At 52.8% G+C, this 18,609-nt stretch overlaps 1 protein-coding gene and 1 long non-coding RNA gene across 5 annotated transcripts in view; one reads left to right on the forward strand and one right to left on the reverse strand.

Annotated features, from left to right (window-relative positions):
* The window catches only part of ANO10 (anoctamin 10), a 238,590-nt gene extending 227,402 nt beyond the window's left edge, over positions 1–11,188 (forward strand). For all 3 annotated transcript variants that reach the window (XM_055414507.2, XM_088831994.1, XM_055414506.2), the window contains one exon: positions 10,840–11,188. In XM_055414507.2, the coding sequence (XP_055270482.1) occupies positions 10,840–10,908 (69 nt within the window). In that variant the 3' untranslated portion in view covers positions 10,909–11,188. The remainder of the gene's footprint in view (positions 1–10,839) is intronic.
* LOC148774050 (uncharacterized) lies at positions 2,444–10,886 on the reverse strand. 2 transcript variants are annotated; one of them, XR_016036263.1, is made up of 5 exons: positions 10,154–10,886; positions 9,180–9,304; positions 8,868–8,982; positions 7,684–7,819; positions 2,444–6,689 (listed from the first exon to the last, which is right to left on the reverse strand). It is a non-coding gene; the product is annotated as an uncharacterized LOC148774050 (long non-coding RNA). The 2 variants fall into 2 exon arrangements; XR_016036264.1 differs by lacking the exons at positions 2,444–6,689; positions 7,684–7,819 and adding an exon at positions 8,540–8,730 and having other exon boundaries at positions 10,154–10,882.
* Positions 11,189–18,609: the final 7,421 nt, after the last annotated feature.

An 18,609-nucleotide genomic window follows, 5' to 3' on the forward strand; every position in this document is an offset into this window, starting at 1 on the left:
CACCGGTTCTTTTTATTTCCAGATACCCTCCTCTCTTACAGATGCCGTCTGCGTTCTGACCTTATCCCACAAGGTGGGGCCCACTGCTCCGGGGCCGCGTGGCCAGGGCTCAGGTGTCATCCTCCTAAGCAGGCCTCACCTCAGCGCTCCGCTGTCCCCCTTGGTGGGTGTCCCCGAGGCCTGCCAGAGCCCAGAGCTCTTACTCTCCACTCTCATGACTGAGTGTGTCCACATTACATCCATTCAACTCCGCGGCCTTTTAAGCACCTGTTACCGCTTTTCTCATTATCCAGCAAAGGAGACATGGCTTATCCTAACCTTCCCTGTTCCCGGATGATTCCTGAACAATCTGACTCCCCCGCAGGTGTTGAATAAGTTGTCCTTTGTTGCCAATTTTAGGCTTGCTCGTTCTTTCCGGTTCCCTCCATTGGAGATGCTCCCTTAAGCCGTTTGCCTGTCACTAGTTTTCTTTTCCAAGTTTTAGCGACTCAAGTGCTTGTGCTTTGCCAGCTAACTTCCCCGCCTGCCACATTTCCCACTCTTTCTCGTTCTTGTGCCCTTTAGAAGCCTTTCTTTGAAACACACTCAAATGAATTGCTCTGCTTTTTATTAACTCGTAAACTTTCCAGAATTTTAAGCAACTTCTAAAATCTTGATTCAGTTTGTGCTTAAAGGTCAGGGTAGGGTAAACATGGTTTGTTCTAGAGCTGGACTCCCTTGGTTTAGAGAGATTTAGCTGAAGCAGAAAAAATCTGGGCCAGGTGGGACAAGACAAAATTTCAGCCTCACCTAGCATTTCCAAAATACAGGGAAACCTTCACAGGATCGAAGTGTGATTCGTTGGAATCGGAATCTCACAGCATGGGTGAACCCAGTGGATAGTGGGGTGATGTTATAGGTGGTCCAAAAGCGGCCCCGAGCTGGCACGCTGTCAAGCAGGAGCCGGGCAGCTCAGGCTAGCAGCGCGGGCTCTGGAGCTAGAAGGACTGGGCGCAGACCCCCTCTGAACTGTGCGATCTCGGGCAGGATTTGTAACTTCCCTGTGTCTCATGTTAGAATGTTGATTACGGTGTGCCTCTCATAGGGCAGTTACGAGGAACAAATGGTGCACGTACCTGGTATGTAATGTAAGTAAGCCCGCGCCCCACTGCCCACGGAAGACAGTCTTACAGAGTGTGTTCGCCCTCCGCTGAGGCCCAGGCGCCCACGGAGGCGTCTGTTAAGATTTCTCCCTTAGTGATTTCACGTGGATTTGGGAAAGGTGGCAAGGATCACTTAGCTTGGATAAAATGTCAGCAGCTGCTGTGTAATGTAAGTGTTGTTTGCTGTTCAGTCGCTCTGACTGCCACCCCATGGGCTGCCGCACACCAGGCCTCGCTGTCCTTCACTCTCTCCCGGAGTTTGCTCAGACTCACGGTCACTGAGTCAGTGATGCCATCCAACCGTCTCATCCTCTGCTGCCCTCTTTTCCTTTTGCCCTCAATTTCCCCAGTATCAGGGTCCTTTCCACTAAGTCGACTGTTCGCATTAAGTGGCCAGTGTTGGTCACTGTTAATGAAGTTACAAGTGGGTAACAGTGTAACAGACGTTACAAGTTATGTCAGCAAAGCAGGAGGAGAAGAGAGGTTTTGACAGAGAAGCACAGTTAGAAATGCAGGAAATGGGGAGGAGGGGGGAGGTCAGTAGCCGAGACACCCGTCGAGCTGGCACAGAGGAGCGTGTGGGAAGCACGAGGACTTGGGCTCTGCCTGAGCCGCGCTGCCTGCGGAAACAGTCTGTACAGAGTGTGTCTGCCCTTCGCGGAGGCCCGGGGCGCCCACAGAGGTGTCTGTTAAGCCTTCTCACTGAGTGATTTCATGTGGATTTTGGATACATGGTAAGGATCACTTAACTTGAAGAAAGTATCAGCACCCACTGGTGGAGTGCAAGGACACCGGCAGCGAGCCGCTCTGATGGGGCTTTTCCTTCCTAACGTTTCCCAAACCCAGGGAGGTGGGGCAGACTCTGTCTGGTTGCGCTTTGCCATCTTGCAACCAGTGCCTTGCCGCCACCTGTGGAACCCTGAGGCCCGCAGCCCTGGCAGGTCTGGAATGATGAACAGCTCTGATCGGCTGTGGTTGATAAGATGTGTGGCTCGGGTTCCCGGCTCCAGCAGCATCAGCGCAGTGCACACCCAGGGTGGCTGAGAACCAGGCCTTGGGCTTCTGTGGGCCCCGCGCTCTCGACTAGAAGATGCATCTGTGAGGTTTTCATTTGAAATGGCTTCAGCTCCTGGGAATTCTGCTCTGAAACTCAAATATGCAGAGAACACAAGCTCAAAAGATGACTTTTTAAAAACTTTATTAAACTACAACTGATTTACAGTATTGTTAGTTTAAAGTGTACAGCTACAGATTCTTTTCCATTACAGGTTATTGCAAGATATTGAATGTAGTTCCCCGTCTCATAAATTCCTATCATCTTTTTTATATATAGTGATGGGTATCTCTTAATCCCATACTCCCAATTTATCCCTCTCACCCACCTTACCCTTTGGTAACCATGTTTTGTTTTGAATTTTATTGAAGGCTAGTTAATTTACAGTGTTGTGTTAGTTCCTGGTGTACAGCAGAGTGGTTCAGTTACATGTGTGTATATAGTCTTTCTCTGTTGTTTTCCATTATGGCTCGTCACAGGATGTTACTGACTGTAGTTTCCTGTGGTATGCAGTAGGCTCTCGTTAGTTACTGCTTTATACTTGGTAGTGTGTGGTCAGTGCCAATCTCACGCCGTCCCCTTAGAATCTGTAAGTCTGTTCTCTGCATCTGTCTGTTTCTGCCTTGCAGATAGGTTCATCTGTACAGTTTTTCTGGATTACACATAGAGTCCATATTATACGACTTTTTTCTGTTTCTGACTGACTTCATTCTGTGTGACAGTCTCTAGGCGTATCTGCATCTCTGTGAATGGCACTGTTTTGTTCCTTTCAAGGCTGAGTAATATTCGATTGTGTACACGGGCCACATCTTTATCCATCCCTGTAGCTGGGCATTTAGCTTGCTTCCATGTCCTGGCTATTTTAAGAAGTGCTTCAGTGAACATTGGGGTGTATGTATCTTTTTGAATTAGGGTTTTTTCCAGGTATATGCCCGGGAATAGGACTTCTGGGTCATATGGTAGTTCTGTTTTTAGTTTGAGGACTTCCATACTGTTCTACCTAGTGGTAGTAGGAATGTAAACTGGTATAAACAGTGTAGGAGGGTTTCCTGTTCTCTATATCCTCTCTAGCATTTATTGTTTGTAGATTTTTTTTTATGATGGCCATTCTGACCTGTGAGGTGATACTTCATTGTCGTTTTGATTTGCATTTCTCTAACAGTTAGTGATGTTGAGCATTTTTTCATGTGTTTATTGGCCATCTGTTTGTCTTCTTTGGAGAAATATTTGCAAATGAAGCAACCAACAAAGATTAATATCCAAAACATACAAACAGTTCATGCAACTCAGTATCAAAAAAACCAAACACCCCAATAAAAAAATGGGCCTAAACAGACATTTCTGCGAAGACGCCGCCCTCACTTCTAATCTGTGTGTCTTTTATTCTGAAGTGGGCCTCCTGTAGGCACATGTTGTAAGCTCTTGTTTTATTATTCAGTCTATCACTCTGCCTTTTGATCAAAGCATTTAGTCCACTGACATATGAGTATTTATTGATGGGTCTGTATTTGTTGACATTTTAAACCTTGTTTTCCAGTTGATTTTATATTTCTTCTTTGTTCTTTCCTTTCCTTTGTGGCTTGATAATTTTCTTTTGTATTATGCTTGAGTTCTTAATGATTTTTGTGTAGTTGGGCATTTAGCTTGCTTCCATGTCCTGGCTATTTTAAGAAGTGCTTCAGTGAACATTGGGGTGTATGTATTGATTTGTGGTTACCCTGGTTTTCAAATTTATTAATTATCTCAAGTTTATTATTATATCTGCTTGCTTTAGACTGATAGTCATGTGCATTCTTTGCTCTACATTCTAAAAGATGTACATTTTCTTACTTCCCTCCTCCACATTTTGTGATTCTAATGAATCACAAAAATCACAAAATTTCATCTTGTAGTTGACAGATTTTTTTGTGTGTGAAAATGATTATGTGCTGGCTTATTTAATTGATCTTCAATCCTTTTATGTATCTGCCTCTCCTAATGTGACTTTCCCTTTCTTATAGGTTCTTGCTTTTTTCTATTTAGAGACCGCCTTTCAGTATTTCCTTTAGGATAGGCTTAGTATTGCTGTATCCTTTCAGTTTCTGCTTATCTTAGAAATTCTTTCCGTATCCTTCTATTCTAAATGATAATCTTTCTGAATAGTGTCCTAGGGTGCAGATTTTTCCCTTTCAGGACTTTGCAGGCCAGAGGGTGGTAAGACACACTCAGTGAATGCTTCTGCAGGGTAATCAGCTGGTAGCCTTATGGGGGTTCCCTTGTAACTGAGTTTTTCTCTTGCCGCCTTTAGAATCCTGTTTAACTTTTGGCATTTTAATTATGACACGTCTTGGTCTGTGTGGATTCATCCTGTTTGGGACTCTATTTCTTTCACCTGGATACCTTTTTCCTTCTTCAGGTTTAGGAAGTTTTCAGCCATAATTTCTTCAAATAAATTTTTGATCCACTTTTCCCTTTCTCCTCCTCCTGAAATTCCTATAATGCATAGGTTAGCATGCTTTAGTATTACCTTATATACCTAATATGTTTCTTTCATCTGTCTGCCTGCTGTTCTGATTGGGTGATTTCTGTTACAGGTCACTTATTGGTTCTTCTGAATTACTTAGTTTGCTGATTTTCAACCTTGGCAATTGAGTTGTCTCATTTTGACTGGCTCTTCCTTATGGTTTCTAGTTCCTTGTTACAGGAATCTACATTTCTATTGATAGCCTTCTAAATTACTTCAGCATTTTTATTACCTCCCTTTTGAACTTGGGGGCCTGCTAGAGTGGAAGGGTGTGTTTGTTCTTTCAGGGGATTTCCCTTAAGCAGGAGTAGTTCCTCTACTTTTTCATTTTATATGTATTTCTTTTTCTCTTAAGAGAAACAGTGATGTACTGTGGTCCTGAAGGACTGTTGTTATGTGGGAATCTGGTATATCTGGTGCAACGGCTGTCTTTGTTGTGGACACCAGCCATGCCTTTGGCTTGGGGTGTGCTCTGTGCTGGTCACTGCCCTGGTGGGGGTTAGGGGTTGCTCCCCAGTTGCTGGAGTAGAAGCCCCCAGACCCGGATCTAAGCTGCAGTGAGAGGGAGGTGGGACTGGAGCGCTTCTGCTTGGATAGGCAACTCTGAGACACTGCCCGCCACCCAGTACGCACAGCCACAAAATTGACCTAGTCTCCACCGCAGGAGGTTGTGCATCAGCTCCGCCTGCCTTTGGCATGGGCACGCTCACACGGTGTGAGCTCCTGCAGCCCGCGAAAGCTCCGCCACACTGTGAGCACTCTGAGAACAAGGCTTGCAGGGCAGACCCAAGTTCTGGACCACACCACCAAACCACGTCCCCTCCTCCGGTGTGTCCGCCAAAGCCCAAGTTTCAGTACCAGGCACGTAGGTAACGGCAGGCGCATGTCTTGAGCTAGGAAGTGTGGGGGGTGGCCCTTGTCAGTTCCTCTCTCTCTGCTGGCAGCCAGGGCACTCACCTCGTGGGCAAAGTCCAGGCCCCTGTAGCCTCCCCTCTGTCCTGGCACAGGAGGTTCCTGAGGTGAGGAAACCTGTCCTCTTTCGCAGCTCCCTCCCTTGGGGCACAGGCCCCACCTGGATTCTCCCTGCCCCGGTTTTTCCCTTTAGTCTTATCAGGTTACATGGGGGTCTTTCTTTCAGCACTGGGTATTTGAGATCTGCCTGCTCTCAGCTGGAGTTCTGTGAAAATTGTTCCAGTTTTAAGTGTAGTTTTGATGTATTTGTGGGCAGAGTGAACTCTGTGTTCTTCTACTTCACCACCTCAATCGCCTCCTTCCAAAAGAAGACATTAGTTTTCTTTTTTAAGTCAAACTGACACTTATGTTCCCCAGGGTCAGCTCACGCAGTTACTGAACTTGTGGACACACATCACTGGGTGGGGGAGCTGGGTTTGGACCTTCTTGGTTTCCAGCAGGGACCAAGCTGATATCGGGCGACTTTCCCATCCTCCTCTTTCCCCCAGCTCTACCTGCAGACCCCCTTTCCCTTCACCAGAGCCAGCCCTGAAGGCTTGGGGAGCTGACAGACCTGTCCCCACAGGTGAGAACCTGCTGTCACCAGGCCAGGTCACCGCCTGGACTCTGACGTGCTGAACCTGATGCATAGCCCACATCGCAGCGTGTGCTTAGTGCTTCCAGACACGTGGCTGGGTTCAGAAAATGATGCTAGCTTCAGGAAGGTGGGTGTGTCTCACTCACCCGTGCTGTTCCCACAGAGGCTGCCCTATCCTCTTTCAGGGGCTCCCCCACAGGTAGTTCCGGAGCGCCAACTAGGGGTGCAGCCGCTGGAGGCCCCGGGGTAGAGTCAGGAGAGGAGAGCTGGACATTCCACAGAGAACCCAACAGCCTGAGTACAGTCCAGGAGAGAGACATGATAGAGACGCGTCCTCCGGGCTGAGTGTCCCGGGAGGCGCCAGGCTGCGGGGCAAAGCTCAGCGGCAGGACGGGTGAGGCAGACGGTGAAGGAGCTGGTGCTTGGGGAGCAGAGCCGAGGCTGCAGGGGGTGAGAGAGAGAAGGGGGACTTGAGTCTTAGCCCCGAGCCTTCGGGAAGCCCCTCAAGTGGTGTATTTCTGGTCCCCTGTTCTAAGCATGGCTCGGGCTGCCTTTGGAGACGGGTGGGGTTGCTGGGAGGGGTTTCAGGGCAGGAGGGGCAACAGTCCTAGGGTGGGAGGAGACGGCGCCACAGGACCTGACGGGGAGAGGCAGGGGGCCATCTGTGATGACATCTCGAGTTTGGGGCTGAGCAGGGAAGATTGGGAGAAAGCTGGCTGGGGGGCGCGGGGAGGTGCTGCTCGTTGGAGGGACTTCTCTCTAGGTCTCTCAGAAAAGCTCACCTTTGTGAAAACGTGGTACACGTCAGAAGGCCTGCTCTCTACTTTCCTTTTTTCAATGAATGGCAGACCCTTGCTTAGTCTGCCCTGAATCTAACGACATGATCTCAAGCTAGTGACTTGGGCAGAGGAGACAGGTGCGTGGCTGCCGGGCTGGACGGCAAGCTAGGGCAGAGCTGTGGACAACGGAGGCCCCGGTCCTGCTCCCCTCCCGCCTGCTTCACACACTCCCCACCTTAACTGCCGAAGTGGCTTCCTTCCAGATAGTGCTTCTCCACCCTAGCTGCGTGAGAAAATCACCCAGGGGAGCCGTCCTAATCCACATGCCCCCCGTAAATCAAAATGGAGGTGCAGGGGAAGGAAGGGTGGTGCTCCGCCCTGAGACAGCCTGCAGCGCACGGAGGAGAGGAACGCGCAGGGTCCTTCTGGGGGAAGGGCAACAGAGCAGCTGCCACCAAACCGAAAACCAGGCAGTGTGCCTTCAGCTGCCTTCCTGAGTCAGGTGAAGAGGATCCCGAAAGTGACCGTGGGCTCAGTGAGGGAGCCTCTGTAGCTCCGAGTCTGGGAGGGGAAGGCCGTGTCTGTGGACGCATGGAGCAGTGCAGGCCTCAACACTGCTCTGATTCTCCGCAGGGAAAGGGGATCCTGTCACTCACCTCATCTCAGGTTAAGCTGCCCATTTGGCCAACACACTTAGTAAGTCAGTTCCTGTTAAGAGGCAGACCTCCGAGATACTGCGGGTTTGGTTCCAGACCACTGCAGTAAAGCAAGTTGTGAATTTTTCGTTTTCTCCTGTATATAAAAGTAACGTTTATACTGTAGTATAGCCTATTAAGTGTGTAATTGCATTATGTTTTTAAAAAAACAATGTATATAACCTTAAAAAATAATGCTGTTCAAGAAATGCCACCAATAGAATTGTTCATTCAACACAGGACTGCCTACAAACCTTCAGTTTGAAAAAAACAAAAAATACCTGTGAAGCACAGTAAAAGGTCTGCCTGTATAATCATTGCTAATAATGATGCCAAAAATCAGTCTGTGCTTTTTAAAGAATAATTTGGAACATGAGTGTTTTAATGACTCATGAGTTGAGGGAAAATTTCATTTGCTCTTCATTGCTTCTCAATGGGAAAGAAGTCAGCATTATTATCCTGCTTATATTTTTAAAGGTTTTGATTGTAAAGTCCCCAAAGAAGCCAGCTATGTTTTTTTAAGGGAATGAGGTTGCTCCTTCCCACCCCACCCTGTTCAGCAGGGCAGCTGAAGCGCCCTCACCAGAGCTGAGCTGCGGGAGGCAGGCTGGGGTCCACCCCAGCACCTTCAGCACGGGTTGTGGTCTGGACCTGCCCAGTGACCCAGTTTGCTTTCTGGTAAAAGATGGCAGCAGACCACAAATGAGACTGCCAGGCCTAGGTTTGTCCATGGAGGAGCTTGGAGGGCCTGGTAAAAGTTCAGAGAGTCCTGCCTCCCTCTACAAACCAGCATAATGGCATTTTATCGTCTCAGGGAGGGACCAAGAGTCTGCGTTTAACAAGGTCCAGGGACCGTAGCACCAAGTAGTCATCAAGGTTTCTTCAGATCAGAACTTTTATGCTTCTAGAGTTAGCGCTGCTAAAGCCCCCCATTTCGCTGGAAGGCGAGGAGGATGTGGACAGTTTCATTACGAGTTCCATGACTGCATACTTTGAGGGGATGCAGACCTGTGAGCAGTGGAAAGCAACTGGGTGACCCGGGGGAGCAGTCTCAAGGCCAGATGGCCTCCAACCCCATCTTTCAGGCAGCAGCCGTGGAGACCTGCCCCAATTGTGCAGAAAAGGTTGGTGTGTCGCTCACTGACCTCACATGCGGTTTAACTCTTCACCTCGGGCAGGCGGGCTGTGGCAGTTTGTTTCCTCTTAGATTTTTCTTTAGGGTCTTAAGATCTGGTCCTGCTGTCTGCTCAGCATATCCAGCTGGGGGTGTGGAAGACAAGAGGGAGACAGGTTGAGCCCCAGCTCCTCACCCACTGCAGGTGATGTGGCCTTTGGGGATCACAAAGCTCCATGAGACAAATGGAGCCCTGCGGGACCCGGGGTGGGAAGGGGGATCGGGGGAGGGTTGGCCCAACCCAGAGGCCGAGGGGATGGAGGGTCCCGGCTGAGGTCCCTACCTTTGATTCCAGCCATGCAGTCCAGTGCAGACCCCTGCCCTTAGGAGCTGCCCTCAGCGGGGCCGGCACTGCAGGTGGGAGTCATCCAGCCCGGTGGGTTCAGAGTCTCTTCCCAGGCCTTGGACCTGAAAAAAGAGGCATCTCCAGAACAACCCACTTGGAGCAGGGTTGTTCAGGCGAGAGGGCCTGTCCACAGCCACACACACGGATGGGTGGGAGGCTGTCTGCACCTCGAGAGGAACCTCAGAGGTACCTTTCAATCAGAATTTGTTTGATCAAAACCCATTGTGGGTATTTCCCTGGCGGTCCAGTGGTTAAGACTTCACCTTCCAGGGCAGGGTGTGCAGGTTCAATCCCTGGTCAGGGAGCTAAGGTCATATGGCTTTTGGCCAAAAAGCCATAACATAGAAACAGAAGCAATATTGTAACAAACTCAATAAAGACTTAAAAAAAAAACAACCTCATTATGATTTTCCTTCCCATGTGGAGGGAGAGCTCCTGGCTATATGATTCTGTGAGAAACCAGGGAATGTTTTATCCTCATCAGTTTAGATTTTAATTTCTGATGGCTACTCATCAAATTCTGTCCCCCAACCCCTTTTTCTCTCTCATGAAAAGACATTTGAAAAGGTTTCCTAAACCCAGGGCGAGAGAGATGAGGACTGTCTGGAGTGAAGCGGGCCTCCTGAGTTACTGGAGATCTAGAGGGGCCTTCAGAGCGGAGCAGGAGGCACAGACTCTGACTTTCAGTCTGCAGAGGGGTCTCCTCCCCAAAAGCGGAGGGAGTGTGTGTCCTGTCCAGCTGTGTGGCACTCGGGGCTCCTAGGAGGGCAGCCAGGGACCCAGGCCCCAGCCGTGTTTGTGCTCAGAGTTGTGTTTTCTCCATAAGTAAATAGCTATTATCAAAAATCTGTGTGTGAAGTCAAACTCCAAAGGCGTAATTGATTCAGTCAACAGTGCAGAGCTTTACTCACGTTTTCCAGCACCCATGGCAGAGATGTCCAGGCCCCGTGGCCAGGTGGGGCCCCGGGACTGGAGCCGGAGCGCTCCCTCCTCACAGGCCGTGGTCCTGGGTGCGGACCCCTTCCTCGGACTCGTCCCTCTGAGCCTTTGCAGGATGTCCCCAATGGGACAGAGGGCTGGTGAGATGTCCGCTCTTCTGGGGCCTCTGCCCTGGGCCAGGGACTTCAGGGGCGGTAACCCCAGCATCAGCCTGCAGGGTGTGCAGCTCTCACCCACGGAGGGTGTGACACGGGGCTCAGCAGTCATGCTTCCGAGGTCACTTGGCGTGCAGGGGCAGAGCCAGGACTTGGCCCCACATCAGGCTCCAGCGCCCAGCCCTGTGGCTCCCCGCCCTCTCTTGTAGGTCCAGGGAGGAAGAGGTGCCAGCTGTGGCTCACTTCAGTGCCCTGCTGAGCTAGGCGCACATGACACATTCCGCACACACCTACCGCTTCCCACCCCTCTGGGTCAGAAACAGGCCCCAGACTCGCGGGAAGCCTCGGGCCACGTGAGTGGTCCCGGCTCCTCAGTTCCACAAGTGCGTCCCCGGACCTACAGGAGCAGCGCCAGGCATCTCCCACAGAGTGTGTGTCGGGGGCGCCCGAGGTGCCTCAACCCGAGCTTGCGTGGCTCACCATGTCCTGTGTTCTCTCAACAGCAGATGAAGCTCACAGCCGAGAACCTAAAAGAAGAATGCAGGGCAGGCGGGAAGGAGAAGGCACCCTGAGGCCAGGCGGACCCACCTCCAGGCCCCTGCCCAAGCTCCACACCCACTCCAGCCCCTGACCTTGCTCCGGAGCCTCGCACATGGACCAACCGCCAGCTCCCCAGGCCACCCTCACGGAGACGGCTGGCCGATGGGGGTGGCATCCAGCCGAGCCCCCGCTGAGGGTGACGGGCGTCCAGTGAGACGGCATTTCCACACTCCTGGCTCTGTCCTGCAATAAGCTCACAAACCCTCATCGACGGACAGTGCCCACCGAGCTATTAAAGGCCACGTGCACGTCTGACGTCTCCTTCCATGTGTGTACAGAGCAGCCTCCCTGCTCTGGGCCGGGTCATGGAAAGGGGGGCCCTGAGGGGAGCTGCGGGCCGGGCCTGCCTGGAGGCTGGGCCCCTCCTAGAGCCTGCGGAAGCCCCGGGTGCTTGGGGCACACCTGCGTGGGGGCAGGGTCCCCCGGCCATGCCCGAGGGGCTGCTCACAGGCGCAGCGGCCCCCAGCCCGCCTGGGACACCCTGCCCCACGGGGCCCTCGGAGCTGGGCATTACGGCCAGCGGGACCTTCCTCTGGGAAGCTGCAGGCGCTGCAGCTGGTCGGGGAAGACAGGGAGGGTGGGTGGATCAACCAGTCTCCCTCGTTCCGGGGCCTGGCCCCTCGAGCCCTTCCTGTCTGCCACTGTGTGGCTGTTCTGGGGGTCCTGCCGGCCCACCTTTACCAGTGCAGACACCCGTGGTCAGCCTTGCCCTGCCCACCCTGGTCTCAGCGCCCTCCATGGCACAAGTACTCTCTGGTGGATACTTTCTAGAACATGCTCCCGGCTCAGAACACCAGGGACTGGTAGCTTCCACTCTAGTCCTGAGTCCCCAGAGCTGCCCCACTGTCCCAGCCAGGGTGCCCGTGTTTTCTGGGAAAGGAGAAAGTTCAGGTGGGTCCTTGGGCCCAGCTCCGTCTCCCCCAGAGTGGGCTTTGGGGACAGTCACACAAGCACAGTTGGGTGGGGGGCAGTGGGTTCCGGGTGTGGACCCCATGGGTTCATCGCCCACCCGCGGGCTCCCCGCTGCTCCTGGCGGCCCTCCGCTCCCCGCCCCACATCAGCGTGGACCCAGGCTCCCTGCGCGCGTGACCGTCCTTCCTAGAAGCCTGCCCTGCCCTCCTCAGCCTGACCTGGCGAACCCCATCACTCAGCCAGCACTAAGGCAGTCCTGCTCGGGGAGCAGGGGACCTACCTCCACTGAGGCGCGTTCCTGGGCTGTGGAGAGGATGGACGTGGGAGCCGCTCGGGTGGTGTCCGCGGGGGCTGGCAGGAAGCGGATCCGTGTGGACCCACCAGGCCCCCGGAGCTCGTCTGTGTCCTGTGCTCGGAGGGGGCGGTGTCTGGCTCCTGGCAAGTGCCTGGGAGCGGGGCTGGAACAAACCACGGTGTCCCTCACAAGTCATGGTCTTGTCATCATAACTGACCTGAGACAGACGCGGGTGACGCTGTTCCGCAGCACACCGGGCTCACATGCGTGAAGCGGATGAACCCTCAGCCCCCGAGGTCATGGTCTTCTCCCCAGCTCGGCCCGCTCCCGTCCCGTCCTCACCCCATGTGGCCCCACCCCAGCCTCAGATCCAGCCCTGCTAGCCCCGGGGCCCTCGTGCTCCCCCCACCCGGCTCTGCTGCTTCCGGCCCCCGTGGTGAGCCCCCCAGTCCTCCCCGACATGCACTGGTGAGAGCCTCCTCCCATTTCTCCTAGCCCACCTTTCCCCACAGGGCTGACAGGAGCTGAGGCACTGCCCGCCTGAAACAGAGAAGACCCCCAGAGGTGGAGCCCGAGCCCACGGAAGAAAAGGTGCATAAAGAAACGGTGCCGGGAGACACCAACAGTGTGTCCGGACCAAGCAGGGAGCAGGCGGTCAGGAACCCAGAGCCTCCGTGCGCACAGCCCCTCGGTTCTCAGAGGGCGTGTAAGGCCTCGTCCATACAGTGGTGACCTGGGGTCTCCGGACCCGAGCCAGGTCACCAGATGGCTCTGCGTGGGCAGGTCCCTGGGAGGAGCCCCGGACACAGAGGGGACACCGTCCACGCCCTGCTGGGAGGGTCCGAGCCAAAGGAGGCGCGCGCGGCCGCACAGAGGCCCTGGGAGACCAGGCAGAGCCCACCGCAGCCTCTCCCACTGCCACCCGCCCCCCGCCTCCCTCAGGCATGAGATACAAACTCACCACGTCCACACTGCCCGTGGGCCCTGGCCAGATTCACTGCTCGGCCCAGCTGTCCCCTCTCACGCCACCAGCAGGACACTCAGTTCTGTGCCACCGACATCCGCGGGGATCCCTGGGCGGCGGCTGGGCCAACACCCACCATGGGCGCCGCCTCGCTCTCCATGGTCAGGCCTGGGTGGGGCGGGGGGCAGGCAGGGGCCCGGTCCCTTCCCCCTGGTGGCCACACTCACTCCCCACCAGCAGCTCCAAAACAGAACAGAGATCTGAGAACAAATCTTTATCCTCTGGTTTTAGGCACAAAACCAGAATCAAATGATTAGGCACACGGAGCCCTACCGTGAAGCTGGCAGCCTGGAGCCCCTGCCGTCCTCGTACGCCCCCGAGCTCCGGTTTCCTCCCACCGTCTGTGTTTACAGATGAAGCGGAGCCACGGGGACCTGTGACTCCCCGGCCTCTCGGCAGCATGGCCAGCACGGCGCACAGCCCAGCTCTCCCAGTCCCGACCCCAAGCTCCAGCCCCACTTCTGGCAGGAAACGAGCGAGGAGAACAGGAACCCTGGGCTCCAGATGCCTCCTGACCCGGTTTAACTCACAGCCCCACAAGGACAGCAACGGTGAGCTGCTCGCTGCTCAGCCAGGCCCAAGCATGGCCGCCTCCGTCTCTTTGCCCCACCCTAGGGTGTCCTGAAGAGAAGGGGCCTGACAGAAGCCGGGGCCACCAGGGACTGGAGGGAAGACGAGGCCCCTCCATGGGGGCGGCTGGGTCCTCAGGACTCTCCGTCAGCCTCGGGCCACCAACTTTCCCCGGGTCCTAACCAGAGGCCTGTCTGTGGTCTCTGCTGGCTGCAGAGGTAGGCACTGGGGGAGGGTGGGGCCCGCTGCTCATCCCAGCTTTCTAAGAGTCAAGTCAGGAGGTCTAGCAAGTGAGGAGAAGCCCCAGCCAAGGCCAGCACTTGGGGGGCACTGTGACCAGCATCAGCAGCTGGGCCGCAGCGTGTGGCTGCACACCCCCCAGGAGAACCCGCCCCTGATCAGAGCGACGCTTGGTGCCACCACCCAGGCCTGAGGAACAGGGTTTCGGCAGTTTGGCCTGGGATTCTGTGACCAAAGAGACTCCAGTTCGCTTTCCGTCACTGGATGACCGACACTCCCCAAGACCCCTCAGGAGCCCCTGGCTATCTGGGCGGGTCAGAGGCGGAGCCGCATCCTGTGGGAGGGAGGGGGCGCTGGGCTCCCTGCTCAGCGGTCTGTGAGCCTTAGCCATCAACTGACCAAGAAGAGGGACGGTGGTGTTTTTCCTTGAGCTGCAGCACAGATCACGTGGACCACATGTGGCCTCCTCTCCAGACCTTCCTGGGTGCTGGTGAACTCCCTCAGGGACAGGAAAACACAGCTCCTGCCCCTACCCATCACTTCCTGTGGGAGGACGCGGGGAAGGCAGAGCCAGCTCAGTCCAGGTCTGCCGACGCTCCGGGGAGAGCATGACACCCCCGCCCCTGGCACAGGCACAGGCCTGCATGGCCAGCCCAGGGTGTGAGGACGATCAGTTGCTCAGTACCAGGAAAATCATGGTACAGACACAGATCCACGCCGCCCTTTACATAGCTGTCTGGCTATAAACATAGGAAACAAGGGCTTCCACCCTAAGGGAGGTTGAAGACCCAATGACAGTGACCGCTGCCCTCCAACCCCAGAACACAAGTCCAAAACAAGGTGCTGCTTTCTTAATACACCACAAGCTTCCCAGCGCCCAGACCCCAGTCCTCAGCCCAGGGTGTTCCCAGATGGCAGGTGGGAGCCACCGGAACCCCTAGGACATGTCGTGAGACCAGGTCTCCCCCTGCGTCTAGATCCTTCTCTTCACGAGGGTAACGTGCTTCCCTCAGGACCATATGTGTCACCGAATTTGGAACAATTCGGGTCTCAGAAAGGTGAGATGCACAGAAATCTGCTGTGTAAGAGCTCTAGTGCAGTTCACAGTGGACCCCATAGCCCAGAGGTTTAATAGGGCTTTGCCCAGCCTTCTGGAAGGTCAGAGGTCAACCACCGTCTCACTTCTCCCCAAGCAGGAGGCGCCCCAGGGGCGGGCTCCGGGGTGAGATCAGCGCTCTGCCCATGGGCAGACCCCATGCCTTCCTAACCTCGTGTCCCCACTGCCGGCCTGCCCCTCCCTTTCTGGGGGCGCTCAGAGTCACACCCACACACTCACCGTTCCACCCCTGCCTCCCCGGACACGTCTCAGACAGGCCTCCCCCGCTAGGTCGGCTCTGCCTCGGGCAGCGCTGCCACTCGCCCGCTCACCCCAGAGCCCCACCACAGCCTTGGCGCTCACCTGCCATTCTCCCGCTCCGTGGCCTCCGCTCCTGGCGTCCTCTGGCTTCCTCTCAGCCCCACACAGGAGGCGGCCCCCAGGCTTCTGTCTCCAGCCTTGGCTGCTCTGTGGGCCTCTGCTCTCTCCAAAGCCTCCCATCCACACGGCTGAGACCCCCTCCTTCATACCTGCAGAATACAGACCTAACCCCTCAGCCTGGTGCATAACCTGCAGGGCCCAGGGCAAAATGAATGCACAGCCCCTCTTAAAAAGTCTCAAGAATTTCAAGACAACAGTTTAAGAGCAGAGCACTAAACCGAGACAGGGCCCTTCTAAGCAGGGTTCCCAGAATGACAGTGGGACGCCGACTCTGCTGGTGTTCCGCCCAGCAGCACTCTTTCGAGCCGTGCCCCCAGGTCCTCCGATTCTTCCAGGCTCCCAATCCACAAATTCTGGAGTCCCTGTGAAGGGATAAAGCAGTCAAGTTCTTCTCTCCCCCATGGCTCACACAGGAACCCTGGACTCGAATCCTGCCCAGCTCCTCTTCCGCACTCCCCGCCCTCCTCCCCTCTGCCTCCCACACCCCCTCCCTGCTGTCTCCTGCACTGCCCCCCTCCCCGACTCCCCCATTCCTGGAACTCTCAGGAGCACCTCACAGCAGCATCCTGAGATCTGTCACCGTCTCAGATGGGCGTCTGGTGCTAACCAAAGCCCTGTTTCTTCCCCAAGGTCGTCATGAACTCACAAGGACCAAGATTCTGGTTTGTTCCTCTTCTTACTTGCCAGCCTCTGCTGGGGGAGAGATGTCCGGAGTACCAGAGACTCCCCAGCAGTCACAATGCGCCTGCTTCTGTTAGCTCCAGAAAGACCAGATCCCACATCCCCTTCTCAACTATCCCTCGCCAGGCCCACAACTCTGAGGGACCCAATCCCTGCTGGACTGCAGGGCAGAAGGGGCCTGAAGTCTGGCATATCCTGCTTCACAAGGAGTGAGCGAGCACCAGAATCTGTGGCCTATGATTGAGTGTCGATCAATACACGTTTTCAGGTAGAAAATTACCTGAAGCTGGAGAAAGAAGCCCCAGGAAAGCAGGAGGCTGACCGACACTGAGAACTTACATGAAGCTGGGAAGAACTCATGCTCCCCTGGCCAGAGTAGAAAGAACTTTGGTGGACTGCGGTTAGAAGGGCATTGCCTCCGTCATGGGCAAATCAGTCCTAAAAGACCACTCTGGATCTGTCCTAACACTTGAAAAGCAAGACCCAAACCAGAACAACTCCAAATAACCCCATGCCAAAATGAAACCCAGCACTTCTTACGTGAGTACAAAATCCAGCACTCAACAAAGTGAAATTCACAGTGATTAGCGCTGCGATAAAAAAGCTAGAATTCTATACCCAATGAAAATATCCTTCACAAAGGAAGTAAAAATACGTTTTCAGACAAGCAAAAGCTATCAGAATATACTGTCAGCAGACCTGTAATATTAAAAATTTAAAGTTCTACAGGCAGAAGGAAAATACCAAAATGCAGATTTTTACAAGAAAATGAAGTGATGGAAACAACGGAGATTTTGGTAATAAGACTTTCACCGTTTCATCTCTTGAAAACTGCCTAAAGCAAACTCGTGTGTGCAAATATAAAAATAAAATGACTGACAACAAGAAGAAAAAAATCGACGTGTAGAGCTGTAACATTATGTTCTATTAAGGAGCATTATTTTAAGGTAGATTACATTTGCATAAAATCAGTCTACCTTAAAAATATATATATACACACCCCTACAGCAACCACTAAAAAAACTAAGAGGGATATAGCCAATTAGCCAATAAACAGTGCTAGTTAAACCAAAAGACAGTAAATAAGAGGAAAAAAGAACAGATGAGACAAGTAGAAAACAATTAGAAGAGATTTACAGTCAACTATGTTGACAATTACACTAATGCTAACTGGTCTGAATAAATCAGTGGTCCCCAACCTTTTTGGCACCAGGGACCAGTTTCGTGGAAGACAATTTTTCCAAAGATTGGCGAGGGGGCTGAGGAGGGATGGTTTGATGATGATTCTCATAAGGAGCCTGCAACCTAGATCCTCTGAATGTGCAGTTCATAGTAGAGTTCACACTTCTACGAGACTCTAAGGCCACCACTGATCTAACAAGAGGCAGAGCTCAGGAGGTAATGTGAGCGATGGGGCCCAGCTATAAATACAGCAAATACACTTGCTTGTTCACCACTCATCTGCTGTGTAGCCTTTTTCCTAAAGGACCACAGACTGGTACCCATCTGTGGCCCAGGGTTTGGGGACCTCTACTTTAAATAAAAGGCAAAGAAACTTGCAGACTGGACAAAAATGGAAGACTCAACTACATGCTTTCTATAAAAAGACTGCCAAAACCCCCCAAAATTCTCATTTTAAATAAAAAGATACAGATAGGGTTAAAAGTAAAATATACTCCAATAAGTTAAAAAAAAAAGAATGGCTCTATCATTATCACACAAAGCAGACTCCAGGATAAAGAATTATTCACTAGGGATAAAGAGGAACACTTTCTAATGATGAAAGGGATCAATTCATCAAGAGGACAACAATCTTCAATCTACCAACAGAGCTTCAAAATTTGTAATTTGAAACTGACAGAATTGAAAGGAGAAATGGGCAAATCCACCACTGCAGTTGGATGTCAACACTCCTGTCTCAGTAATTTATATGGGGCAGAAAACAGTAAGGATACAGAAGACGTGAATACCATCATCAACCAACTTAATTACTGACATGCACAGAACATACAGAACACTGTATCAGCAGCAGGACTTCTCAAGCACTCACGTAAGCATTCACCAAGACAGGCCATCAGCAGGGCCATAAAACAAAGTTCAGTAAATGTAAAAAATTTAAGTTACCCAAAGGACAACTTCTGACTAAAACAGAACTAGAAATTAGTAACAGGAACTTATGTGGAAAATCCTCAAATGTTTGGAAATTAAACACCTTTTAAAACATGCCATGATTTAGCTTTTAGAAGGATCACTCATCACAATGCCGAACGGAGAAGAGAGACAAGGGCAAAATTGGTGGAACTCTTTTTAAGACGCAAGTAATGATGGTGTCACGGACCAGAATGTTAGAAGTGGAGGCAGTGAGGTGTCAACGTTTGGATGATGAATAAGATGTGCTGATGGATTAGATGCTG

The sequence above is a fragment of the Moschus berezovskii genome, chromosome 24, assembly GCF_049115385.1.
Source record: "Moschus berezovskii isolate FMDL1 chromosome 24, NW_MosBer_1.0, whole genome shotgun sequence".
Lineage (NCBI taxonomy): Eukaryota > Metazoa > Chordata > Mammalia > Artiodactyla > Moschidae > Moschus > Moschus berezovskii.